Source organism: Thermobia domestica, chromosome 1, assembly GCF_964235325.1.
Source record: "Thermobia domestica chromosome 1, izTheDome1.hap1.1, whole genome shotgun sequence".
Lineage (NCBI taxonomy): Eukaryota > Metazoa > Arthropoda > Insecta > Zygentoma > Lepismatidae > Thermobia > Thermobia domestica.
In genome coordinates this window covers 251,003,429-251,020,674 of record NC_137454.1, presented here as the reverse complement: position 1 = coordinate 251,020,674, position 17,246 = coordinate 251,003,429, and the positions used below count along the sequence as shown (strand labels likewise).

At 37.7% G+C, this 17,246-nt stretch overlaps 1 protein-coding gene across 2 annotated transcripts in view; it reads left to right on the top strand.

Moving 5' to 3' along the window:
* PDZ-GEF (PDZ domain-containing guanine nucleotide exchange factor) overlaps positions 1-17,246 on the top strand; it is an 835,430-nt gene that overhangs the window by 250,603 nt on the left and 567,581 nt on the right. For both annotated transcript variants that reach the window (XM_081771896.1, XM_081771905.1), the window contains one exon: positions 4,603-5,985. In XM_081771896.1, coding sequence (XP_081628022.1) covers positions 5,917-5,985 — 69 coding nt within the window. In that variant the 5' untranslated portion in view covers positions 4,603-5,916. The remainder of the gene's footprint in view (positions 1-4,602; positions 5,986-17,246) is intronic.

Genomic DNA, 17,246 nt, shown 5'->3' with positions numbered 1-17,246 from the left:
ATATGCACGCATTTATGATTTAAAAATGACATAATATGGCCTAAAATATAGCCTAATAAACAAAGATGTGTTTCGTATTGCACGACTGGGATTAAAGGTTCTTTTGAGTTTTATGCATACTAGACACACACACACACGTGTATATAATGCTACTGCTAAGAGTCACACAACTTCACACTATTAGAGCAATTGACTTTATGCATTTTAGAACTATGTTCACTGTTACTGATCCTAACATTCCTCCAAGGAATGTCAAGTATCCCTCATACTTGAGAAATACTTGTATGTTCAGTGTAAAATAAAAAGAGACGGTTTTATCATAATACCACTGATTATTCAAGAGGTGAACTTGAAAGAAATTTTCCCGGAGTCATACTTCCGTGTGGTATCAGTATTGTCAGTATTATTTTCGTCTTTGCTGTGTTTAAAACTTCCTTTATGTGGATAGAAACATTTTCCACCAATATGCAGCTAAAAAAACTGAACACAGGCATCTTTGCATAGGCAAGTTTGCGAATTCTCTTTTCAAACTGATTGATGCTACGCACGATCAACCACTTTGACCCCCTCACACTTATAGTAGAGCTTTCACCTCTGGAGCGTAGGGTCCCCAGTTCGATCCCAGTCCCAACCCACAGCAGGTTATCTTTGCATTGGACGAACACTATGTGCGTGAATTTGGTTGGTGCTCTCCTGTTTCTTCCCACTTCCTCTGTTCTACAGTTATAATCGATCTCATCATAGCAATTTCCGTTAGCATCGGTGCATAATTGTGGGACGTTAAACTAAAAAAGCCAAACATTTTTAAAGAATGGATGTTCCAAATAACCGCGTTGCTAATACTGGCAAGAAAATGTTCTGCGCAATACATGCAATTCGCCTAAAATATGCCCAAAGATATACTTGTATACACGTCAGACTCAAATATTACCAAAATCTAAAATATGGTTCAAATATACATTTATATGACGAATAAAAACTTCTTTTACCTGTCGACAGACGGATGGATAAAGCCAATCTAAATGACTTTTCGATACTTATGCATAGCGTAGTTCGGAAGTCTAAAAAATAGCAACGGAGAAAACTCGCATTTTGCTAAAAGAATATATGCATAGCTTAAACCCTTACAATAGAATGTGAAGAAGGAACTTTCGGAAGGAAATTGACTTGGACCTAAATATTTTGTTTAATGAGGTACAGTAGCATCTATAAATAGGTTACTTTTGAAATTGGTTATCTGTGTCTAATTTTGTGTGTTCTTGGAAACTTAATTTTTTTGTAAATGTGTAAAAATGAAGATATTTTTTGTGATGTAATTACTCTGAAAAGTAACAACTGAACATTTGTTATGAAATGTGGTCTATAATTTAGGCGTCTTCTGGTAGCTAATATTGGTGTTAAAATTTGATTAATTCATTATTCGAAGGTTCGAACAGTGGATTCTTCCAATATTCGTTGTTCAAATAGCTGTTCGAAGAATTATTCGAATAACGAGTATTGTTCGAATATTGGAAACGAATATTCGGATATTCGAATTCGAATAACGACAAGGCAATTATTCGAATCCTGAACATTCGAATAATTTTAACAGCTTAACTAACCTGGACATGTTTCAGTGTACCATCATTTGAAGATTATTAGATACGCTTGGTTAAGAGACCTCACTGCAAAATTAAAATACCGCTAATTTTACAGTAATTATGTGATGTCTTCAAATAGATAAAAGATAATCGAAATGTGAAACAAGAGCGCCCTAGACAATATTATTGTGAATGAAGTACCGTTATCACGAGTCACCTAGTAACTTTCCGTTTGCAGCCATTTAGAAACGCGAAAATAAATGCTGATGTTCTAAATGGCTGGGAATCGGAAGGAGATATGTCAATCGGGATGATAACGGTATCTCATGTAAAATAATATTGTCTAGGGTGCTCTTGTTCCACTTTTCTATTATCTTCTATCTATTTGAAGATGTCACATTATTACTGTAAAATTAGCGGTATTTTAATTTCGTCGTAATGGTGCCTCTTAACGTCAATCTTCTCACTTAATTATTGTATAATTTTTAATTGGTTTTACATCTGGAGGATTTTACATCTTCAAATTTCTCACCATATCCTCTTCTTAAGAAGCGTTTAAGTGAAAGATTTATAGTAGCAAGATGAATATGTAAATGTAGATTATATACTAGTACCGTCTCTGTGTGAATTTCCATTGTGAACAAAGTAGAGAAGGTAGTTTTAAAAAATTCAGAGGGAGATAGGACGTCTCCCATTTTATTTAATTGGATATCGCTTTGCGAAGCTCAGGCATTTGGCCAATATTGGATTGAAATGATGACTGAACAAAACTGTTGGCGTACTCTTCTCATTGATTTCTGTTTCCAAGAGTTTCGTTCTCTCTTTATTTTGTGCATCTTTGAGGCTGAAATAGAAAAATAAGCGCATTTTCACAGTCTAAAGCCAACTTGGTACCTGCAAGTCAATTATTTATATTCGCCTATATAACACCGCTCTGATTAAAATTCCGATATACTGTCTCATTCTTTGGGCTCTGTTTTCTACAAGTGACTGGTATTATTCAGATAATGAGGGAATTTTGGTTAGGGATGGGCACGAGTCAAGCTAATACTCGATTCGACTCGACACTCGATTCGAATTCGAGTCGAGTCAAAAGTAATTTTCTCGAGTCGAGCCAAGTCACTGCTTTTGATATCGAGTTTCAAGTCAAGTCGAGTTTGATAAATGGCTCACTCGTGTAGCTCATTTTAACTCGTTTTGAAATCATGGCCTGATTAGACTGGAAACCGAAAGCCAGGAGAAATGCAGGCAGTAATGTTGAATACTTTTAGTGTTTCCCACTAGAGGGTACAATGCTCAAGTTCTCGAGTCGAGCTCAAATATTTCTGTTTTGAGTCGAGTCGAGTTTCAAAGAAAAGTCGCTCGTGCTCACCTCCAATTCCAGTAGCATTTATGTATTTGTTTTTTTAATATTTGATAAATCTCTTGCGATTGCTTAACAGAAAAATCGATCAATATGATTCATGTATTTCTAATATATGCATGCGTGCAACTTTCCAATCCTCTGTAAAATAAAGGTTATTGGCCTCTCTTTGAACCTTTTCTTGGAACCTAATTAAACTTAACCAACTTCAACAAGGACAGGGTCGGAAAAGAAGGATAGGAATAGGATAAATTATGTTCAGTTTTTTCAATGTAATAATTCCGTACTATTTTATGTTATGCTATACATAAATATGAGAATTACTGTAGAACGATTCTGTCTGTTTGACTATTGACAAGTTTTAAGAGTTGGTTTAATTTCCATCATTATTCTTCTGCCATTTCCGGTTTCAATACTGGATCCTCCTAGTTCAGTGGCGTAGCCAGGGAGGCTGACATGGTTCAATTCCACCCACCCTTAATGGAGTGATATTTAAAATAATTTCTGCTTGCATGCAGTGTGTTCCATTTGTAATCCCAATATTACAATGTTTTTATTAAATAACTTATTACTAACGTGGGTCTCCCATGCCAAAGGCGTGTACGCTAAGCATGAGGGAGCTCGAAGTTTCCGTATTATTATCAATATATAAACGTCTATGATATCCATATTACAACTGCTTGGTAAAGAGAAAGAGAAGAAAGGCAAATTTACTCGGTTGTTTGACGTAATAGTTCCTGGAGTTGTTCTACTGTAAGAACACTAAATCAGTGATCAATCTATGAATTATCCAAATATGGGGAGATTATTTAGAATTTTTCGAAACAAACAAACAAACAAACAAAAAAAGAGCGTTGGATTTGTGTTTTGGAAATTACTATTAATGAAATATTCTCGGAAGTGGTAGAGTACAAAGTATACTGCCCCATTACAAATCGAACAGTACACAGAATAATTTCGCGATAGGAAAGGAGTTGTTCAGTACAGTATGTACGATATAATAAAACTTAGAATATTCACTACCTTTTAAGTAAGTAGCTTTAAACACATACTATCGGTCGGTGCCCTTACTGCTGGTCTAGTGATTAGCGCAGACATCTTTGTTGTACGGGGTGCCGGATTCGATTCCTAGGAGGAGAGCATTGAACATACTACGGTGGTTCAGATTGTAGCTTCATGTATCATATAGCCTGGATGCTATAAAAGGACGCTAAACTTCAATAAACAAGCAAACGGTCCGGTTTATAAAGACAACATAACTCGCTTATACAAATTTAAAAAAAAAAATACATGTCCTGTTGTAGGCGGGTCACGGTGGCTCACTTATGGTGCATGGATTTCATGGTTCGATTCCAACTTTTGCCTTCGCCAAGTAGGCTTTGTGGTGGACATGACCGTGTGCGTGGGTTTTCTCTGGATTCCTTCTTTATCATGATTCCTCCGTGTCATTCATTATTAGGATCACTTTCTCCCGTAGACTTGGAGTATAACATGAAACGTTAAAATAATGTATCTTTATAATTGCTTGTTTGGCTGGTTACTACAAAGATAATTGATTAATAAGGCGGATTTTATTAATAATTGTAATGTTTAGAAGAATTGTGTTAAGTTCCTTGCAGACAAGCACAATCTAACATATATTTTCTTCTTTTCTTTCAGATGTCCCACATGGTGATCTCAGAGAGTGTGTGTAGCTTTCAGAGGGACAAGACGACCGGAACTTGGATTATTGGTTCGCCGGAAGTGATTGCAGGTGGTGAAAATGTCTTCGACGCTCTACATGCTTTCTGGATGACCCTCCCCCTCAACAAATTCTCTCTCCCTTTGAAGAAGGGAATCCAGGACTAGAGGATATTGATTATCAAGCACCTCCCTCTCCAAATTTTTTCCCCGTTTCTTCTTCCTTTTCTTTCTTTTGTTCCGGTACTTTGTCGTTATTGTTCTTCTTCGTCTTGAGGTCTTATAGCCGAGGAAGGATTGGAAAAATGAAGCAAATAACCAATGGATGATGACAATGCAGGAACCACATTCTCTATGCAGTTAGCAGAGCGCATTTGTACCCTCAACCCTCTGAAAGATCGAGTGACAAACGGCATTGCGTGTGTTATTATTATTATTACTGTTGTTACGTAAATGAATAGAGAACATATGGATCATATTTCTTTTGTGTTTCAATGGTTCCAGGCTCTCGTAACTCCTCGGCATTATTCGTTTTAGTCAAGTACCAAAAAATCCGTGTAAAGTGCTTTCGTTGCCGTCATGTTAAAGTTATTCATGCCTGGCAGAACGTCACTCTTATTCGATGATGCAATGATGTAATGTGATAACAAATTTACTCTTATTAGCCAAAAGAACAAACCTTACTAGTGCAGGAAGAAAGCATTTAATCGTTAATGTAATATAGAATAATAATTTGTAAAGGAAAAGACAACTGGTACATTAGTTTATTTCGTGGACTTTCCATACTATTCTGTGTTATGTGGTTGTGATAATTTAATACAATCGTTAACCAACCCAGTGAGAAAGGTTGTGATTTAAAATAAAAATCGTCTATGTGAAAAACCAACATTTGTAAAGTGTCTTTAAAATAATTTCCAATTCAACAGAAATAAGTGTTGTGGGTTTTCAGCCGTGGAGCCATAAGTGTAGCGTGTTATTTACATATTGATTGGTTGTTTTGTTTACTCATAACATATTGGGAACAAATACGCCAAAAAAGTTTATGTGTTTTGTAGTGAAAACTTTCAAACAATGATTCCCCATCAACCGCGTGTGTTACTGTGTCGACCATAGGTGAGAAGATATGGCTCGGGTCAAGGTGAAGAGGTGAGACAGAGGGGGTCAGTGAAGTGACCGGAAATCCTACATCGTTGACGACATTGTTTTCCCCCCTCCGTTTTAATTTTTATTTTTGTTCGTTTCTCGAACGCTTCATTCTTTTTCTTCTTCGGTTTCTTGTTTTCTGCATTGGCCATGACGGACTACCTGGATCCACTGTTCGTGCGGGCCTTGTGCCGAGAACCTGAAAGAAGAACCTTCCAGGTAAGAAAAAATATAAGCAGCAGCATATAATAATAATAATAATAATAATAATAATAATAATAATAATAATAATAATAATAATAATAATAATAATAATAATAATAATAATAATAATAATAATAAATATTATATTTCCCCTATTATCAACAAGACTTAATTTTTTTGTAACGTCCTCTACTTTTTTCTTTTCTTTACATGTTTGTTTGCCGTACATGAAATTTCTTATTTGTAGTCAAGCGAAGTAGCTGTACCAGTAGTTGTTATTGACTTGAAATTCAAGGATAAGTCGGACCAACTAGATGACTAATTCAGCTGCAACATCAGTATAATATCCAACAGTGGTGCCATCTAAATAACTTTAACATTCTGAGGACGAAAATGTAATTTACCTTCTCAAATTTAGTTTTACGATTTCATCTTTGAGGCTATAGAGAGATTTCTGCGATAAGTGCAAAAGAGTCTTAACCAAATTCACAGAACAATCAATGATGAAGGGGCAAAAGCAGGAGTGCTGTGAGAAAATCCATCTGTATGAACTTTGTTTGTTCATCAAGCTGCATCGAGGATTCACGCCTCCAAATCTGCGCTCTAAATTTAGGTGCAGCAATACTAAGTGTGCCATATCTGATTGATAAATATCAACAAAATATCAAAATTCGTTCCATGTATCGAAATATTGACAATAGCTACATACGCTGCTTGCCATTAAAAATGCAACACCAAGGAGACAAGATAGCAGCGCCAAAATTGGCAGGTAAAGACCTGATGTTACAAGTAACAAATTTACCGCTCTGTGCAACGAGTGACATGACGACAATGGCGGAGAACTGGCGACGGTCAGTAGCCTGGGACCCATAATGAGTGGTCAGAACGGCTGTAACACAATGACTCGTCAAGAGAATGAGCCCTTGGATCTCCTCCTAGGGTATGGCAACCCATGCTTCTTTTACACGATGGCATAGCTCACCGACTAACCGTAGCCAGTGGAATTTTCAGATGTTAGTGCCATTGTACAACAATCGACCAGACGTGTTCAATCAGCTCGAGTTTGGGGAAACGCGCCGGCCATGTCAGAATATTGTGTCCGGCACATACTGTAGAGAAGTATGTGCAACGTGAGTGCGCTTGTTATCCTTCTGGAATGTAGTCCCCGGAAGAGCCTGCATAAGAACCAGTGCGGAACCGATGGAACGATGCAAAATGCAGACATCTTCTAGCCTAGTGCCTCGGAATCACCAGATATGGGTGCAATCATCATGATGCTGAAGACAGAAGCGGGATTCGTCTGAAAAGAGTTTAAAAAGACGTTCTACCATTCGTTTCTCCATGTGCGACGTTTGCGATACCATTGTAGTCTTCTATACCTATGCTGTTCATTCTGCAGAAGCCTCAGCATCGGGTGCTGTACAAATATGCCCTGCTCCTCCATATGACGTACAACTACTTGTGGGGACACTAGACGCTGTACAATAGCTTCCACTGCTTGCACCAGTGTGCGGAATGTGTCTATCCGATCTTCTAGAGACATACACACAAGTCATCTGTCCTCGCACCTCATGATATGGCATGATCGTTGGAATCCAGCGTTTCGCTACATAGTTCATTCGTAGAGTCATCGAGACCATATACGTTGTATTATAGCTGCATTCCGTCCAATACGGACACCAATGTCGCGGAAGATAAACCACACTTGCAATACGCCATTATTCGTCTGCGATCAAAGGCTGAAACCTGCTAAAAAGACTGTCACCATTGACGAAGAAGACTCGTGTCACTAGATGACATATTCGGCGCTTCTACCGCTTCACAGTGCTGTCGTGCTAATCAGTTGTTTACCCTTCCATACTCTACACATTCTACGAACTGTGAGGAGGGCTGATAAGTTAACGGTCCGATTAGAATGGCTTTAGGTACAAGCACGAAAGTTTCAGACTTATCAACGTATTCTTCCCGAAAATCAAACCATTTAGCATATCGTTGTTCCAGCTTCTGTAGCACATATATATAATCTGACACAACTGTTCTGTAGCTGAGTTAAGCTAGTTACCGTTGCTAAATTTACTCTTTCAGATTTTTTTAAAAGATTAAGGACGAGATAATAATCAGAGGGCACAAGAATCTGGTGAGTAAGGTAGGTAGTCGATGCACTGAAACCCTTCAGATAATCCATTGCTCTTCCAGCTTTGTTCTGCAGAAACAAACTTTCTCTAGCGCTTTTCTTTAATAACGTTCTTTAACTTAGTCATAAAACTGCAGCAATACTCTGGTGTTATGGTTTGTCCCTTTGGAATGTAGTCTGATAACAAAACACCATCCTTAATCCCAGAATAATGAGGCAAATACCTTGCCTGCGGACCTCTGTGCGTTGAATTTCTTTGGCCTTGGAAATCCTGAGTGGCTCCAATCGTATGATTACTGTTAGTCTCAGGATTAAAGTAGTGGAACCAACTTTCATCCTAGTAACAAGCCGATTCAAAAAATTGTTTTTAGAGTTCGAAAAACACCGTAAATCAACTGAGAAGATTGCGCTCGCGTTTCTCATCAGCGTTCAAACGTTTGAGAACCCATTTCGCGGAAAACTTAGGCATTTCCAACTGATCATATATTATTGACCAGACACGCTATTTGAACATCTGCAAGGTCTCAGCTATCGCTTGAAGTGAAATTCGTCTGTTACTCACAATCAGGTCATGTGGTTACCTGGTCCACTTTTTCCAGAGTTGACACTAATACTGGCCTTCCACATTTTTCACCATCTTCTGTTGAAAAATCACCACGCTTAAAATTTGAGCATCATTTCTTCACAGTGGAGTCCTTCAGCGACTTCTGTTGCAGGAAGAACTTCACGACACATCGCAACTCCTTCTTGGTGAATTCCACATTTGGCTGCGTAATGGTTCAATCAGTGACCTGTAAAAATAAATAAATAAATAAATAAATGCTACAATCATTCCAGCTGGCACTTGAACTTACGTAAGATCAATGTTTGAAATCCAATGAATGATTTCAAGTTGATGTGTGTGGAAAAAAAGGGGTCGAGCTGAGAACTTATTATCCCCTTTCCTTCGTAACTACGATCTCTCCTTCTTGGTGTTACATTTTTAATAACGAGTAGTGTATTTGACCATGCCAACGCACTAACCGCACTGGAATACCGATTCTCGTGAAATCAGCGAAGTGAAACAGTACCGGTTCTGGATCAGAGGAAAGATGGGTGACCGTTCGTACTCAGAGTGAGTTGACATTGTGATGTTGTCCACCCAGTGTTGTGAGGAGAAATGGGGAGCTACTTGAAAAAATATGTATCGAACTTAGGTCTGGAAAATCAACATTAACAACGAAGGTAACCGAGGTACCGACCACACATAATCCCAAAAGCATTAATGTTACAAGCCCTAGCTTCCCGACGGCTGTTACACTAGGAGTTAATTAGTTGTAATTTACATATTCGCCTATATAATTTTTGACATAGATAGTATAGTAGAATATTGAACAATATACCAAAATACCACATAGCCCTATCGCTGAGCTACTATAGACCGAAATTTGCCTTTTCCATCATTTGATTTTTTTTTTTTTTTTTTTTGTCTTGGTAGAGTATGGTTCAGCGCTATTAGATTTTACCAAGATCGCGTCTCGAATTGTTAAATGTGACATCAGCCTTACCTTAATATTCAAACAGCGTGACATTTTTCAAAGGCAGCTTGCTTCCGTACACTTGCCTAAAGAAGTTTAGAATTTGAACTACAGTGTTCGTAAGAAGTAAAAGAAATGTGTTAAAATACCATAAAATAAAGTATAAAATAATGATAAATTGATTTTAAATACATGTACTAATTAAAAAAACAATATAAATTAACTATATTAGATGAGGATTACATTTGACATAATTTACTTTTGTAACCTAGAAGTCAGTAGGAATTAGGGGGAAGGGACAGGGTAAGAAATTTAAAAGTTAAATAAGCATATTACGCATGGTCTTAAAGAAGATGTAAGTAACACCTATCAACGTTTCCTTCTGGGATGTTACGTATGTTTCTAATAAATGGGAAACGGAAGTTCTTATTTTGGAATTCTTAGATCATCGTGGCTAGTTGCCATCGTATCTTATCCAAAAAAATCGGCTCTTAAAAGCTGTTAAATTAAAAGTGATGCTATTTTACACATTTAAGACAACTTCTATGTATTTTTAGTTCAGGAGATTTCAGATTAGGAGTAATTTCCTTAATAGAGAATTAAAACAGGCATACAATCTGATAGTTCTGAAGGATTCACAGAGATTCTTGTCAAATGGAAAAAATAATCATAATTTATAGTAGCAGACAAAAAAGAATATTCTGTTTAAACCTGTTCATGTACATGATTTCCTTTTCTATTTTATAGGAAAGATACTCAGTACTTAAGACGGTCTGCGCTTATTTGATTTGCAGTTGAAATAAGTAGCAGTGTCAGTGTACACCGCGTGAAGGAGTTTGGTTAGAATATTGAAAGTAACTGAATGGTATGCAATCAACGTGACCTTTAGATACAATTCGGTTGCATACATCAAGGGGCAATTCATCTATAATAGCCCTCTATGAGAACACATAGGGGTAATATATTTGGATCTATTGGATGGATCACCTCTACCAATGAACTCAGTTCTTAACTACACTGTACATTCTGGACAAAATTGATGGTGATCCATAGTAGTCCTTGATATTTTTTTCCGGACTGAGAAACACGCGGCCAATGAGGGTAAATATATACCATTCCTCTCGAGACAAAGGGGCGTATCTCATTTTTCAACTTTTCCAGGAGATAAGTTTAAAGATGTTATCATAAGTTTATTTTAACGTTTTCTGTCAAAATTTAATTTGATCTCGTAAGTTAATACGAAGGATATCAAACTAAATTTTAAAAGAAGACGATAGAATAAATAATGAGAAAATACTTGTCTCCTGGAAAACTTATGAAAATGAGATACGTCCTTTTGTCTCGAGAGGGACGATACGTACAAGGAAGTCTTAGTTGGTAAATCAAACTCCTTTAAAACTCAAAATAAGGAAAACAATTTCGAGAAAAGAAGAAAGTAATGCTATTGTTGCTGCAAAATACCAGAAAACAAATTCTTATATTACTCTTAGGTTGTACTGCTTTTGAAAAGAGTATACAATGTAGTGTGTGTGGATGCGTGAAAATAAGAATCTGACTTGGGTGTTCCACATAAGAAAAAGCCAGAGTAGGAGTGATTAGTTATCTCCAATATAGTCTCAACAAGATAAACCTGCCAAAGAATACACTCTCATTTAAGAATGCTATGTTTTTCGTACTATGTACGCAGTTGTATTGTCCTGCTATAACCACATCTTTTCTCTTCGGTTATGTGCGAGCGTGCTAAGAAATTCCTGTACTTGCAAGAGATAGATTTGACTAATGCAGTGTCTCTTCAAAGAAGACTATAAAAATTTGCTTTTAATATACTGCCGCCCACGTGTCTACCTTCTGTCCATGGACAGCTTCATCGTGTAAGACCGAGATTATCGTTTGACTACATGTACATGTTGTGGAAATTGACGTAACTGTTAAAAAACATTATTCGTCCGTCCAATACTAATCACTCATTTTTCTTCGTCTGGAGTGATGTTGTCCATGAATATTGCCAATACTGCGTACGACAGCGTAGTCTGGCTACACTTTCTGCACAGTCAGAACTGGACTTCGTAGAGCGTTGATGCAGAATTTTTTTGTGGAACCCACAAATAGGCTATATCCTTTCTGAGAGAAAATTTCGCACAGACTTCTATTGCAATTCTATTCCAGCTTCTGTACATAACCATCTCTTTTGTCAGCTCTGTTGTTGGACAATCTTTCCCGGTTGTAAATTTGTAGTAGAGGCGTTTCATACTTGATTCCTGTGGAGCGAGTATTCGGAAACGCCAATGCAATAATGTTCCTTATAATTATGGCTATATATTTAATACTTGACAAATAGCATCGCCACGAGTATACATATGTGAAGGTGTTTGGCTAGAAAATATTGGAAGTAACGGAATGGTATGCAATAAACCTGCCCTGTAAATACAGTTGGGTTGTATATTACGAAGGGGCAATCCATTTGTAACAATTCCTTGTGGGAATACATGGGCGGCATATTTTGGGTCAATTGGATAGATCATCTCCATCAAAGAAACCGATTCGTAGATTTTGATCTACTGTACATCCTGACCAAAATAGATGGTGACCCATTAAGTAGTTCTTGAGATTTTTTTTTTTTTTTTTGTCTCCCGGACGGACAGACATGGTAAATAAGTAAAGGAATTTTTGTTGGTAAATCAGACTTCTTAAAAACGAATACCTGTTGTTCCAATGTGAAAATCATGTTGCAGCTTGGTAACTCTATTCGTTCACCCACAAATATAGGAAAACACTATTGTTTAGTATTTCAATAGGTTATATACGTTACTGAACACTAAGAAAGAACCAATACGCGACATGGTAGTAGTTCAGGTGTAGTTATATATGCATCTTATAATACAGTAACTTGTTCTTCTATGAATATAGCTGCTAAAATTTACTAATAGCTTACACGAGTTGGTACCACTGATAGTAACGGATGTTTATCCATGAATGTTAGAATCCAACACGGGAAATGGAGATGACTGGATTAAACAAAAAAAGTTAAGTTATGCGTAACCGACTCTCACTGGTGAATTTTAATCGGAGGAACTTGTGTATGTTGACCATCTTTTAATTGGTGAAACAAGTTTTTTTTTCTTTTAGCCGTTATTGCAAAACCCAGCCCTTTTTTCCACACAAGAAGTAGTTTATTGTATCTATTTAATGTAGTCTTCATAAGCGTAAGTAACTTATTGACCTTGCAGGGACGCTAGTAATTTTACTATTGCTGAAAACGTGTTCCCCAAAGTAAAATATCACGTCATTAAAACGTGTATAGGGATTCCCCACTCTTTGCACCTGAACGCGAAAGGAAATAAAGTGGTCAGACAATTTTCTAGGGAGACCACAGAATTAATGAAGCAATACAACTCTCATACATACATATTTATCGAACTTCTTGGTCAAGCTATACAGCCGGAGACTCAAAAACGAAAAGTCATGTGTTTGATACTATAATCTGCAGTTTTACTGACTTTATTTTGTTATTCTTATAATGCTTTTAAACTTATTTTTTCTCTTTGTTAATCAAATCTTGTAACCCAAGTGTCATGCATTTCCATACTAACTAGGATTCTGAAATTCAGATACGTAAAACCGATGACAATACAATACTTTCACGTAACTTCCGCAGTAGCTTATCGTTTTATTGCAAGATAATTAAAATTAGTTATGTAGAAGTAATTGTCGAGCACCTGTTGCTTATGCAACCCAAACATCACAGAAGTTTGGTTGATTGCAGATAAATAGGTGTTATGTTGACGTTATATCAACAAGTTTGACTTAGCAAATAAATTCGTTTTCTTTCTTTCTTCTTTCTTTCTTTTGGTAATAAGAGGACGAAAGCTATTGTCTTTTACAGTGCAGGTTCTTCCTTCAAATTATAAAACAGGAACCACAGTTTATAAATTAATACAATCATATTGTAGAATACCGACTGCAACATCTAACAAGGAACGAACATGAACGTGTTATCCGAACTTCCAAATCAAACCTAGTCCATTCGATAAATATAAGAAAGATGTGTTTATGCACCCCCCCAAAAAAAAGTACCATGGACAATGAGTAAAGCCTGGATCCCATTAAAGCTGTTAGCATAAACAAAATCGTAGGTCTACGATTTTGTTTATACTAACAGGATTAATGGGTCCCAGTGGTTTACTCGGTTGTCTATGGCACCTAATTTTTTGTCCATGAACATATCTTTGTTATGTTTATCGAATGGCCTAGGTTTGAATCGGAAGTTCAGATGACACGTTCATGCAGGTTCCTTGTGAGATTTAACAAGAACAGGACAGGGCATCGTTGTCTCCAAATATGATAAAAACAATATATATTAGTACGTAAATCCAGTTATAAACAACCTATTTGATCAGAACTATCAGTTATTATGGGCAGCAGACGACTTGCTTTTTAGTGCCTCAAAAGTTCGTTCTCATTGATTTTCTCGGATTAACCCTTAAACATGTCATTTTGTTAAGCTTGATGAAATCAATTAATTGACTGTGAACAATATTTTAGTTAAATAGTTACAACAAAATCAAGTTTAAAAATTAATAATTTTAGGCTATCCTATATCCTATTAGCCACACTACATTTGCCGTCTTGTTATTATCATAATATACATGTAGAACTTTATAAGGGTACAGTATTAGTCTCACCTTAATAGGTGACGTGGCTTACGTTCAGCGTCAGTTTTTAGGTTTACAAAACATTTTTTTTAATTCTCTCGAAAACTACAGATGAGTTTTTATAATGATATATATATTGTCAACCCCCCTCCTGTGTGTGCCTTTAATAGCAAGTGTGTAGATGAGCTGTTATTCTTTGTAATCAAAACATTGCACATTCACACGTCTGTCTTTACAACTGACATAACCAAAACAATACTTGGATAACATAATTTTGAAATTTATTTTCTTAACCTAATTCTGCGACTTGACTTTTAATTTTGTCTTTTAATTTTCTCACATTCATTTATCTTTATTCAATCTAATTATTAAAATTTTAGAAATAAAATCTATTTAACTTCACTCCCTCAACAATATACAGATGGTGATCAGAAAAATGGAAACACCTGAACGAAATTGCAACTTACCAGATTAATATGGTATCGGGCCACCTTTCGCCTTCAGAACAGCCTTGATGCAACGTGGGATGGAGGCATAGAGGTCGTGAATGGTAGCAAGTGGAATTTTACACCATTCCTCGTGCAGGGCATCGGCCAGTTCTCTGAGAGAGGATGGAAGTGGAAATCGTCGCCGGAGTCGTGTTTCCAAGACGGACCACAGATGTTCAATTATGTTGAGATCTGGGGATTGGGCGGGCCAGGGGAGGTGTTGAACTTCATCCCGATGTTCCTCAAACCACGCTACAACAACGTCAGCTGTGTGAATGGGTGCATTGTCATCCTGGAAGATGGCGTCATTGTCCGGGAACAACATCCGGACCATAGGATGCAAGTGGTCTCCTAAAATTGCGACATAATCGTTGGCAGTGATTCGTCCGCTAAGTGTGACCACAGGATCCAATGAAAACCATGATATGGCGGCCCACAGCATCACCGGGCCGCCGCCATGTTTCACAGTTGGGCGGAGACACTGCAGATCATAAGCTTCTTTGGGCGTTCTCCACACATAAACACGGCCCGTGGTTGGGAATAGGGTGAAGAATGACTCATCCGAACATATCACACGTTTCCAGTCCTCAACGGTCCAAGTTGAATGGTCGCGGCACCATTTGCGGCGTGCGAAAGCGTTATGGTCCCTGATGAGCGGTTTGGCCCGTGTAACACGACCCCGTAAGTACATGTCATGTAATTCGCGGCGAACTGTGATTGTCGAAACAGGGTGGGGGAGGTGCTGATTGAGTTCCTCCGTCACTTGCTCCGCAGTGGCACGACGGTTCTGCGTGACAATGCACTTTAATACCCGGCGTGACCTGTCACTCATGATTTTCTTCCGCCCACTGTTCCGTTTTCCCGATGTGGTTTTCCCGTGTGCTGTGTAGGCCCTCATCACCTTCGACACTGTCCCACGCGTCACACCTAACACAGTAGCCACTGCCGTCACACTCACTCCACATAACCGCGCACCAACAATTTGCCCCCTTTGAAAATCTGAGAGGTCTCCCATTTTACACTACCTCCGTCTGCTGCAACCAGTGGACACTGCTGTTCCTCTGCGCCTGACGTAGTATGGAGACCGATCTAACACACCACCACCAGCGGTCTGGCGCTGCGGGCGCCACGACACCACTGCCAACCCATACATCTGACGTGTTGCCAACTACAGGTGTTTCCATTTTTCTGATCACCATCTGTATATATAATTGTTAAGCTTAATAAGTTGCATCGATCAGTGTGAGTAGTTTTTCTTGTTAAGCTCTAATAATATTGTACCTACGTAGGGTTATATTCCATCGGACAGACACTTGAAACTCCCGAATAAGGAAATATAAAAGGCATACAGGACGCATTCAAACATTTGATATACCATAAAAGGCCCCTCTTGATTCAGCACAATGTCATTCGTTCAATTAAGCTTGATAAACAAGCACTTGCAACATCAGAGATTTCGAAGATTTGTCGTCTGTCTACTGTGTCTAAAGTCTCTGCCTAATTTCGCCTCTGAACGTCTTGGACAGCTGCTAGGAAACTAGAATGTGTCTTTCGCCGTTTCAGATTGTTCCGAATTGTATCTATTGTATTCATGCACAGCATTATATAACTAGCAACCCTTATGTTGAGAATAGTTACGCTAGAATTTTGTTTGTCATTTAATAGTAGAATTCAGCGGCGGCTGGTACTATATGTTGCATGGTTGTGCAACCGGATATTTTTTTTATACTAAAGATATTTTCAACCATTAAAGTAGTGTATCAGTAAAAAATAAACCTTTGGTCTTGAGCGCAAAACAGTATTGATGCATTTCCAAAAAAATAAATAAATAAATAAATAAAATAAAAAAATAAAATTAAATTAAAAAACTGAAAGAAAGAGAGAGATTTGCATTTCTAGTTGCAGCGAACGTTGCCACTGAAAGCAGTACCATTGAGCGTATAGCAGCGAGCTCCTATCTCTTAACATGAGGAGGTGGATTTATTCTTGCATTGCTGCTATCCACCCGTATTGCTCTCTTCCAGTTGCTCCTTCGTCCGCAACTGGTATATAGTCAGCTTCTGTAGTAGTTACGAATTCCTCCGCTTGGCAGCGCTTGACTCAATTGATAGAGTGAGTGAGATATAGACGTTTGGAAGAGAGAAGTTATTCACAAAAGAAACTCGCAAAGAACAAATACGTGTCTGGTGGTAGCAGGGGGGGATCCGGCTGAATGTTTGGGGGAGGGCGGTCGTTCGAAGTCAATAGATTTTATTTTACATTTGTAATACAAAGGTGAAAAGTCTTGGGATAGATTTTATTGTAAATTTAAAAAATATCCTATTCTGGGAGGGGGGCGTTCGAGTCTCGAAGAAAAAATGTCTTACCACTGGTCTAATTCCTAGCTCTGTGTCTTTCGTGCATATGATCCCGCGTTCGATTTCCGGTGGAGAGCATAAAAAATAATCTCAAATCATTCACTTTCAATACTCATCTATCTTCTTTA